Source organism: Protomyctophum parallelum, assembly GCF_964188405.1.
Source record: "Protomyctophum parallelum genome assembly, chromosome: 19".
In the NCBI taxonomy this organism is placed as follows: Eukaryota; Metazoa; Chordata; class Actinopteri; order Myctophiformes; family Myctophidae; genus Protomyctophum; species Protomyctophum parallelum.
In genome coordinates this window covers 33,816,770-33,828,213 of record NC_139717.1, presented here as the reverse complement: position 1 = coordinate 33,828,213, position 11,444 = coordinate 33,816,770, and the positions used below count along the sequence as shown (strand labels likewise).

The 11,444-nt window shown below is 45.6% G+C and overlaps 1 protein-coding gene across 1 annotated transcript; it reads right to left on the bottom strand.

Moving 5' to 3' along the window:
- Positions 1–2,085: 2,085 nt before the first annotated feature.
- On the bottom strand, positions 2,086–11,130 carry mfsd4b (major facilitator superfamily domain containing 4B). Its single transcript, XM_083791082.1, has 4 exons — positions 10,579–11,130; positions 8,394–8,562; positions 4,906–5,022; positions 2,086–4,230 (listed from the first exon to the last, which is right to left on the bottom strand). Exons 1-4 carry the CDS (start codon positions 10,846–10,848, stop codon positions 2,876–2,878), a joined length of 1,911 nt encoding a protein of 636 aa, XP_083647208.1. The 5' UTR covers positions 10,849–11,130; the 3' UTR covers positions 2,086–2,875.
- Positions 11,131–11,444: the final 314 nt, after the last annotated feature.

Here is an 11,444-nt window from a genome sequence, read left to right as displayed (position 1 = left end):
CTCAACAGGCCCGAAAATGAAGGCCTGGCCCTACCTGGGCCCTCATCAAACCCATCAAAACACTGCCCCCGCTGCCACCCATAGATCTCCATATAATGGAGCTGACCTGTTCTGACATTCATATGTTGATCTGACCTCATAAAACCCTGTACAATCAAGACACGCTCCATATATGGCCAGTACAGAATTCATTCGATAATGTTGATCTGACCCCCGGCCCCCATCATGCCCATGCCAAAGCGCCAGCACTCGCTGCTCACCCAGCAGTCTGCCATCACCCTGACGGATGTGTGCACGAGGGCGAGAAGCAACCTCGTCCTAAAGGGCGAGGTTGCTTCTCGCCCTCAGGGCGTCTTACTGGCATTGTTGTGAATAATATTTATGGCAGAATATTTCTGCCGTTTAATCACAAGGGTTGACACCTTCAAAGTAACTTGTAAACATTTTTAGGATTACTGTGTCATCGTCCTAATCTAGATATGCCACCATCTCATAGTGAATCATACCTTGTGGCTTTCTCAGAAATCTTCAGCTCTAACTGGTGGTCATCCACATTACAGTGCTGCAGAGATAATGAGGGACAGAATATAAATCATAGGTAAATGGCTGGTTTAGGAAGGTCAATGTGATAACCAGTCATTTGAAAAGATATGCCAGGAACCCCCATAAGAGAAGATTTGTACGGCTCTAGCAGTGATTTCAACCCGTTTAATAGAGGGTATGCACGTGACATCATCATCAAACCAGGAAGTTATGCGGGAATGCCTACTGAGTGTCAAAAAACTACTTTCTGGCCTTGACAGCCCATACATCCAAACAAAAGATTCAATATGATTGCATTAAACGACGTTAAACAACATTAAACTAAATTTGCCACTCACTTTGCCACTCGATTTCCCATTCACTTTATGCATGCGCATACCCTCTATTTCAAGCACCCTCAGTTTGACATGCATATTAGTCTTCAAACCCCCATTTAATGGCATTTCTATCTCTGGGGCCCCAATTTATATTGTAAAATCAATATTAATTTATCTCAGAGCAAAAATGTACACTCTCAAGAGTTACAGACCCATAAGGGTCCATTTGGTTATCCAAACTATCATTTAGCTGGGGACCCCCTGGAACCTCCTCAAGGACCCCTGGGAGTCCCCGGACATATGGTGATCTGACCCCCATTCCAAAGCGCCAGCGCTCGCCCAGCAGTCTGCTGTCACCCAGGCGGATATGGTGATCTGACCCCCATTCCAAAGCGCCAGCGCTCGCCCAGCAGTCTGCTGTCACCCAGGCGGATATGGTGATCTGACCACCCATTCCAAAGCACCAGCGCTCGCCCAGCAGTCTGCTGTCACCCAGGCAGATACTTACACACCCTCAGGTGTCTTACTGGTAGCATTTGTAGTAGATAACAGTAGACAATTTGAAATTTGTACGCTATAATATGGCCAGAATAATTTAGCCATATGCGGGGAGGAAGCGTCAGTGAATCCTCACTATGAGTCTGGCCACGCCAGGCTAAGAAAAATTATCTGTACAGTAGTCTGTGTGTTTGACTAGAGTTTGACTGGATAGCTGAATTCCAATATCCAAAATCTCGGCCGCTCAGGCGCTCACTCACACTTGGGTCACTCCAGCATGGTCATGTTACGGTGAAATTGGTGACCGGCTGTAGACATCACATAATGTAATAAATCATTGCGTTTTGTTTATTAGCAGAGTTTTATCTAGGTACTATTTAGGCCACGTATTTATTTAAAGACCTCCATGAAAGTTATGTGAAGTCCACAAGATGGTCACATATTTCAGTAGGTCACCAATTTCACCGTAGCATGCCATGCTGGAGTGAGCAAGTGTAAGTGGTAAGTGAGTGAATGGCCGAGATTTTGGGTACTGAGAACATGTGGTTGGCTTCGTGGTAAAAATGTCAACACTTGGGGAGAAGACCTAGGTTCAAATCGGGGTAGAACATGAAAGTTACCAAGTGCAGCTTTAAACAAACAAACATTATTGGGTTTAGTTCAAAAGAAAAAGAAAAACATACTGAGACTCAATTCAGTAAAAGACCAAATGACCAATTCTTAGGTAAACAATCTAAATTGTTTTTATTTTACTTAAAAAAATCATCTTTCGCCCGAGAATCTTAAATATCATTATTCATTAGACAAGTCAACAAAACAAATCGCTACAGACTCTGTAGACTCCTGTACATGGGACAGGGAAAACATTTTTTAGGGCAACCATTAGACTCAGCTTAACAAATACACAATTCAGAAACACTGAAGTAGTCATACCTACTATGGAGCTGAACCCTGGAAACCCAATTAATCAGCCTAAATGTGTGGTGGTATAATTCAAACCGCTCTGTCAGCGAGGAAAGTCAAATGATGAAGAGTGCTGACATTGTTGCACACAGTAATGGCTGATTAATCGCTTGTTGCATGACTGTGTCACGTGATAGTAGCAGACCTACAGGATCACTAGTACAACACGCCATAACGTGAATCGTTCCGAGTTCAGCTATTTCAGCGTCGTCGTCAAGATGGCTTAAATCAGCAGGCTTGCACAAAAACGGCAGGAGTGTGGCGCAAACTTTTAAAAGTTCACTTCTCAACAGCAACACATTGACAAGTGCGAACACACACACACACACACACACACACACACACACACACACACACAAACAAACACACAAACACACACACACCTCAAGAGAAAATGGCTCTTCTATATTCTAGTAATGTCTCAACAGCACTTAGGAGTCACAGGAAGGCGGACAGGGCCCACAGATGCCATATCATCACTAATGAATACTTTGTCGTATGACTATGGTACTTCAGCGAGCAACACAGTTGTACGGCAGTGTATATATTAGGCTTTAGTCTCTTTTCTCTCGGTCCAACGTGAAGAGCAGTTTGCGTCTGGGTGAGTCTGCTATTAAGGGCACCGTATCGGAGAAGGGGCCCCCGCCCCCACCCGACGTTTCAGTGACCTGGACAGTGGAGGGGACAGTTCCCGGGTTGATCCCGGATAGCCCGGTGCCGTCCGGGGAGGACGGTGTCACCTTTTGTGGAGAATTCATGAGGCCGGCAGTATCATCCATTTCAATGACCTCAAAGTCTGCATCGTTCCACAGGTCCGCCTCATTGTCCCCGTGATCCTCCTCCTCCTCTTCCTCATCGTTGGCTCCCGAGTCCAGCAGCGCTTGGCGGTACTCGCTGTCGTCCGCGTCGGGTCGCCCCCTGCCGCGGGATTTCCCGCGCTGCGTGCCGTCGTCGGGGGCGGAGGCCAGCTTGTACATGACGGGGAAGAGGATGGAGGTCAGGGTGGCGCTGAGCAGCGACTGGTACATGAGCAGCGGCTGCTCCGGCAGCTTCCCGAGGAGGAAGCCCAAAAGGCCGGGCAACGCCATCTCCCCCAGCGCCGCACCGACCACGAAGCCCGCGGCCGAGTGGCTCGTCACCGCGGTGTACTGCTCCACCCAGGAGATGCCGCTGGGGAACGTGGCGGCCATGGAGGCGCCGTACACGGCCGTGCCCAGCCACAGGACCACCCGCTCCCGGCTGAACAGGCAGAGGAGCAGCGAGGAGAGCGTGCAGCCCACCAGGCTGAGGAGGATCATGGTGCCCGGATACACGCAGGCCGCAAAGAAGATGGCCAGGCCGCGGCAGGCCGCGAACGTTCCCCAGAACAGGGAGTTGAGTCCCGCGGCCTGAGGCTCGTCCATGTGGGCATAGTCCTTGGCGTAGGTGAAGATGAAAGAGCCGTACGCCACCTCGGCACCGACATACCAGAAGAAGAAGACGAACAGCAGGACGTTGAGCGCTGTGTGATGCCGCGCAAACAGGGGCTTCCCCGAGGCGGCGCGGGCCTTGTCGCGCGACGGGCTGCCGCGGGCGTAGAGGATGAAGAACAGGATGGCGATGAGGAGAACGAAGGACCCGATCACAATGTATGCCAACATGGAGGTGAGGGCGCCCTCCTTGCTGTGGAAGTATCGGATGGCCACCTTTTCTCTCGTGCCAACAGGAGGTGCGGCAGCGTTGAGTCCAGTGGAGTTTGCGAGAGTGGACAGGGTGACGCCCATGCTGCTATTTTTACCCATGTCTGTCCCAAAGAGTAACTTTGCTATTATCGGTGCCATGAAGGCCCCCGCTGCGAAGCTGAAGTGCAGGGCCTGCATGTGGGGTCCGGCATGCTCGCCCCATGTGTTCAGGATGAGTACATTCCCACCTAAGACCGCAGAGGAAACACATGCATCAAACAGTTGTCCAAACAATTATACTCTGGCCTCAACAATGAATAAAATACCCATAATCAACACAGTGATTATTTAATATCAACAATCTTTCCATTTTCTATTATTATTAATCTGTGTTTATAGAGCACCGAAGTCTGACGTCACTTTCAGTAGAGGGCGTCAGTCCCCAGGTTCATGTATTTGTTTAGTTGCATTGAAATCCCCATTGAGGCGATTTTAGATCGCCTCATATAAGAACTGTGTTTGAAAAATAAACATGTCACCCCGGCCGCTTCACTCATATGGATATGAAGAATCAACTGACTGAGAGAAAACGCTAATGTTACTGCTGCTGAATTAGTTAGATTTTCGCTAGAAGCAGACTGTATCATATATGAGTGACTGACTGTTGCAAACGATACAGAGACGCCTCCCAGACAATAACGCAGAGACAGCTTGTTTATTTTTGGACCACAACGCTTATAGTAGACGATATTAAGATCACCCCATGTTTATTCTCCATAGAGAAATTACTTCCGCGAACCAGGGGAATCGTCGGGATGAGCGAGTTACGTCAGGACTTCGGTGCTCTATTAGTATATTTGATGAAGTGCTGCTAAAGAGTGGTTTCCAAATTCCTGCCGAACACATCCAAAGATTGTTCGTACCTGTATCCAGAACACCCATAGATATTCCAATGCTGGACATCAGCCCAGTGAGGAGAAGAGCCTTCTGGCAGAAAGGGATGGCACACATTCCAAGTGCTGTGACCAACATGGAAAACCCTGCCAAACATTAATTAAGAGAGAGAGGAGAGAAAGCCTTCATTATTCTCAGAGCAACCTCCAAACACTAACAATAATGAGACACCTTGATGGACTGCATCGTGATACCCTGTAAATGCATTTAAACTCTTAAACCTAGTACATTCCGTTGGCCAGGGTCCCCCAGGAGTGCATGCTTGGTCCCCTCCTTTTTCCCCCTACACCAAAAACGACGCCAAAAATAGCAGATCTACAAGGAGCACAAAAGGGTTGTCCTCATTCTAGGGACATTAACCATAGTCAGCACCATAGTCATTAACCATAGTCAGCACCATAGTCATTAAGCATAGTCAGTAGTACCATGGGTTTAATCATGTGATTAAACAATAAAGAGCAGAGCACCAGCAGTCACTGTAGTAAACACTGAACGGTTATATGACTACACTGCACACAGTACCCTATTGGTCTGAATATAAGACTATGTTTTTTACCAAAGGAAATATCCTAAAGAACTGAGTCGTATTATACAACTTAATCAGGGACTAGACTATTTGACATTCAATGTTCTTTTTCCACAATGAGTCTTGAAAAATGGGGGTCTTATATTCGGTATATGTTTATGTTGCACTTTGGCTGTATGTGCCCAACCGTGGTTCAGAGGGCACAGGTTTTATTACAAAAGGGCAGTGGTGGGAACTCAATTGTTTTACTCAAGTAAAAGTATAAATACTAGCAAGTAAAAGTCCGGAATTCAAAATGTACTTGAGTAAAAGTACAAAAGTATTGTCATCTCACTATGCAGAATGTGCCATTTCAATTTTTCAAATGTATACAAATAATATTTTGACCTACAAGCTCACAATGCATCGCGATGCATTGTGAGCTTGTAGGTCGGCTATTTTCAAATGGACGAAATGTCTAATAGGGCTGAAGTGGTTAATTTATGTTTTGTAATAATATTCAAAATCTACAAAGTAATTAGTAACTTAGCCCTGAAACATGTTTTACGCAATCGCTACATTTACAGTCCAAACGTGTATATAAACATTCCGATTTCAAATATAAAGTCCTCGCCACATGTGCCACGGGTGTTAAAGATTTGCTGGTACAGCGATTAGCATTGCTGCATCCTGCGTTGTTTAATAAAAAGCTTTTTTATCCGAGCGCCCCGGCTACTTTTCTCAAACGGGGTTCGTTTGGGAAATTCACAGTTGCACACCGGGAGTGCCAGTGCGGTCAGCGTGCCTATATCGAATACACCGAGTGCCACACTCCTCCCGACCGATAGGGGCGCGTAGTTGAAAGCCAATGGCAAAAAAACAGCTTGGATAAAAATGCTTTTTATTAAACAACGCGGGATGCAGCAATGCTAATCGATGTACCAGCAAATTTCTAACACCCGTGGCACATGTGGCGAGTACTTTATATTTGGAATCTGAATGTTTATGTACACGTTTACAATGTAAATGTAGCGATCGCGTAAAACAGGCGGAAGTTAAGCCATGACGCTCGTGAACCATGGCTACATGGTAACTAAGGTTTTCTAATAAATGTAGTGGAGTAGAAGTACAATATTTGCCTCTGTGATGTAGTGGAGTAGAAGTAAAAGTATTGGAAATTGGAAATACTCAAGTAAAGTACGAATTCCTCAAAATTGTACAGTACTTAACTTAAGTAAATGTACTTAGTTACTTTCTACCACTGACTTTGTATTTGCCCATCCGTTACCGTGGGTCACAGGGCACAGGCTGTACTACAGAAGGGGACTTCACTGATGGGGCTGCTAGTGTGAACCAAAGAGATTATAGAATCTCTTTGTGTGAACTACCCTGAAACATGAGAACACCAAGTCTAGCGTAGCCAGACGATCAGTGATCCCCGCCTACTGATCGTCCGGGGAAATCTAAATTCAATATGGGGCTTGAACCCATGATGAACACTGCTTTCTTTGACAACAACCGATCCTGATGATACCGTACCACGGTGGTAGGCAACAAAAGGTGGTCCATGAGTCCCACCAAGCTAGAATATCTGGCCCAGAAAGTTATTTTGTTCATTATTTACAATATCTGACTGACAATCCCACATGTAGGCTGCCGTGTCAAATAGAGAATCTAGCCCCCACCTAAAGAATGCTTATTATGACAGGCAAAGACAATCAAATCAGACAGGATGGCGCACCCTGGTGCTGCTGAACCCCTCATATTGGATGTGGACAGATATGTCCCTAGTCAAAAGCTTTATGTTGATGAAACTGGGGCCGATGAACGCTTAGTTCTTTCTATTCTTATTTATTTTGGATACTCTGTTGTCACTGTCGACATTCCTCTTCAGACTTTGAAAATCTCCTCCCGTGTTAAAAGCCAAAGTTTCACATTGGCTTAAACAATGCACTAATTCTTTCTGTATCAATAGAAACAATGAAAATAGCTCCTGTTCTATGAAAGAGCTCTTGTTCTTCTCTCTGAGTATATGTCTCCAGATATATGTTCTTTTTCACGTTTTAATGAACTAAAAGGTCCTCTAAGTGCTAACAATCAAGGATTCAAAAATGTTACTGTATAGCAACGTTGCTATAAAAGTCTACTATGAAAACCTGCAAATGCTCCATATATGGCCAATACTGAATTCATTCCATAATGTTTGTCTGACCTCATCTGACACTCACTCAAGACACTGCCCCAGCTGCCACCCTTAGATCGAGGTCTTACTGTTAATATATAAGATTCTAGTTCTTAAATTAGCCATTGATTATGTGTTCTGCCATACCAACCCATGCCATACCAGATATGAATGACCACTGTAAATGATACGCATTGGTTCTGCAAAATAAGGATGCAAGAGTTACTTCAACCCCTCACCTTTGTTGTGGGACCCCTCCACCCAACCCCTCACCTTTGTTGTGTTTATGTGGGTTTGTTTCCCCAGTAGTGCTTATAATTAACACAGTATGCTCCAGTAAGGCTTGCCACAGTGCCCAAAGTGTCTTGAGACAACTTGAGATTTGATACTTGAGATTTGACACTTTAATGAAATTGAATTGAACAAATTGAATCGAATTGAAAAAAACTATTTGCTGGTAAAAGTTGCAGGAGTACATGTGGTGCCTGATATGAAATGTAAGCTGAACACAATCATGTGTTAAAAATGTCATGCAAATGCATTGGGTATATAAAATACACACTTATTCGAAAAACTGACCAATAGAATAATCAAGAAAGTAATAAGAAAACATGCATTGCAGCTCTACTGTCGGTAATTCCGTGGTTTGTTTTTTATTCCGGATTGTTTCCACCCAATTTACGCCCCCACGTTTAATTTAGCTGTGACCAGACGACGTAGGCAGGCAGAGATCTCCTATGGTCTGGTTACATGAGTGGAACAGGCCTTACCCAGCAAGAGGTGGGGGTTCATGCAGTTGAAGAGGAGCCCTGCCAACAGGGAGCCACCGATGTACCCCGCTGAACGGCCTACAAAGATGTAGGAGATATTGCTGATGTTCTTGTGCACATTCACTGCCAGGTCCTCAAATGTAGGGCCTAGAATGGAGATACTCATCCCCTGTAAAAAGAAACACAATTGTTGGCCTATCTATGTATGGTTTGGATGCTCATAGCCCAAATGCAGGGGTCTTCAATGTTTTAAATAGCAGATGAAACCTTTTCATAGATAGCTTCACTGACTATCACTGTTGTGTGTAAATTAATGTTTTTTGTGTATTTTTCAGACATACTGTAACAAATTAAACCTTCAATACCTTCAATACTCTGTGGTCTGATCCAAGCATGATGTGGTCTGATCCTTTTTTGAGTGCAGAGTCTGCCGACCTCTCAACTTAGTTCTTTCCTCATTTTAATGATTATAATGTGACTTAATTCATTATGCCAACAAACAACCCTATCAAGCCCAATAATAATACATTATTCTTAATCATGAGAATAACTGACAAGGGCTGGGTTTCTCAAACAACACTTCTTACACCATGGTGTAAGAAGAAGGTTCTACACATGCTCAGTTGCCCTCTAGGCCGCACAAGAAGCCTGTGAACATGATTCCGTTCATAGATGTGCCACGCAATGGTAGGCCTCAGGCCTGAGGCCTGGTATGGTAGGCCTCAGGCCTCAGGCCCCAGCCAATGTCTGTAGTAGCCCAGTCATTCTCAAACGTACAAGCTCACATTGTCAGCTTGTAGATCTGCTATTTTGTTCTCCTCATTATAGGGATTCTAGGGTTCAAGTGGTTAATGTCAAATGAAAAAGTTCCTATCACACAATGATTTGGCCCGGGACTCCAGGGGTTTCTAATGGTTAGAGAAATGAGCATGAACATGAGCCTTGTTGGTTTGACTACTGCAAGCACATGGGTGAGGAACATTAATGGAACTTCCTTGAAGAGCCATCTGTACACTTGAGCTATAGGCACTAGAAGTCCTAAATATATTTGCCCAATGGCCAAGTATAATAAGCCTAGCTAACCATTAGTGTGAGGCAGGTGTTGCTAAACCATGTGAAGGCCATGTGAGTTCAGCGAATCTGCCTGAGGAAGGTAGAAGACAAAAACTGGCTTGCATGGAGGGGTAATCGGTACCTATAATCAGTTTACATCTGGTAGTCAACTTGACAAGCAAGTTTCACCACTATGCAAATAATCCTGCAAGGACCAGGATATAGCCTAGGGTAGTCATTCCCATATGTAGTTCCCTGTTCAGGCGGGGAAACAAAGACAATCATTGTTATAAAGGTTACTGTGTTTTTGACACTTGCTTTGGCAATGTAAACATATGTTTTCTCATGCCAATAAAGCTCAATTGCATTGAATTGTGTTTTTGTTAGATTATGTAGGTATTGCGTCCTAGTACAACTGCCTTGTTTGGGTAGGCTATTTCTTTGTTCCTTATCAGTAACTAAATGAAACTGAAATGGTGTGACAGTGTGATTAGGATTAGTTTTAACTTTAAATTACCATTTCATTCACATACTTAAGAATCTAATTTCCGATCCCATCCCTCTGATCCACAGACCTGCCTTAGTAAGTGCTCAATAATGTGAGCAAAATGTAAACTTTATTTTGTGCACACCTATATTACTTTTGACTCTCCAAAGGTTTGAGTGGAGAGTCTGCCGACCCCTCAACTTCTTTCTCATTTTAATGATTATGTGACAAGCCCAATAATAATACTTTATTCTTATCCATGAGCATAACTGACATGCATGACAGCATGTCTGTAGTAGCCCAGTTATTCTCAAACGTTTTCATTTTAAGGACTCCCATGGGAGTCCTTATGGGAGACGCTCGTACATGTTTCAGGGCTATGCATAGCCCTGAAACATGTCATGTGAACCATGGCTAGGACTCCCATAACCCTGAGTGTACAGATGGGGTTAGAGAGGGTTGCAGGGAGTCAGGGAGTCAGGGACCCCAATGGAAACAAGCCATAGGCTTTCTTGGGTATTAAATCCCCTTACCCCACCCCCTGGCTGGCTGAATGGCTGGATCCCACTTTGAGAATGAGAAGAACCAGTGCTGCTACAGTAGCTTGTGTTCAATGATCACTTTAACATGTCCTGAATTGCTTACCAATCCTAGGAATGATGTGCAAAGGGCCACGGTGACCATCCAGCGGCTGCACGCTCCCCCGGTGGTGCTGATGATTTCAACCCCATCAGAGCCAGACCTGGAGCTCCTCTTGGCTCGGACCGCTTTCAGCGCGCTCTTCAGACCTCTGTCCTTCCTCTTGTCAAACAACGTATCCTCCTCCAGGTCGTCATTGTCCTCCTCATCGTCAACGCTGGCGAAACGAACGTGTTTCTTTTTCACAACGGGGTCTCTGACCGCGTTTACAGACATAGCTGTCAAATTATTATGGCTGCTGCTCTCTGATGATGGTGGTGGTGATGATGATGATGTGCTGTCACAGACAGGCTACTGCGTGCACTGAGTAAATAAATATGCGCATACGCGGCGCACGAATGGTGGTTTCCACGTTAAGGTGCCTCTGTTTATAGACGTCTCCTATTAAATCGTCGATCCGAGCCACCCATTGTAGAAACAGGCGACAGACAGCAGGTAGAGGCACTCCATATGTCAAGCGGGAATGTGTGTGTATGGTTTGTATCTATGGTGGCTTCAGCTGCCTTAAAGTGCTCATGCTCAGCTGACGCGGTATTACAGCTACAGGAAGTGGTTGTCATGTCACAAACTCACAATTCATGACAAACAGTGACCTCTTGCGTCAGGACGTGCTCCGTGAGCGGGCCGTGCTCCGTGAGCGGGCCGTGCTCCGTGAGCGGGCCGTGCTCCGTGAGCGGGCCGTGCTCCGTGAGCGGGCCGTGCTCCGTGAGCGGGCCGTGCTCCGTGAGCGGGCCGTGCTCCGTGAGCGGGCCGTGCTCCGTGAGCGGGCCGTGCTCCGTGAGCGGGCCGTGCTCCGTGAGCGGGCCGTGCTC

Excerpts from the sequence above, each read along its gene's own strand:
- mfsd4b (XM_083791082.1), bottom strand. The coding sequence starts at position 10,848 with ATGTCTGTAAACGCGGTCAGAGACCCCGTTGTGAAAAAGAAACACGTT. Across the intron at positions 8,563-10,578 it reads GCACATCATTCCTAGGATTG|GGGATGAGTATCTCCATTCT; the intron begins GTAAGCAATTCA and ends TTCTTTTTACAG. Across the intron at positions 4,231-4,905 it reads TATGGGTGTTCTGGATACAG|GTGGGAATGTACTCATCCTG; the intron begins GTACGAACAATC and ends CTGCGGTCTTAG.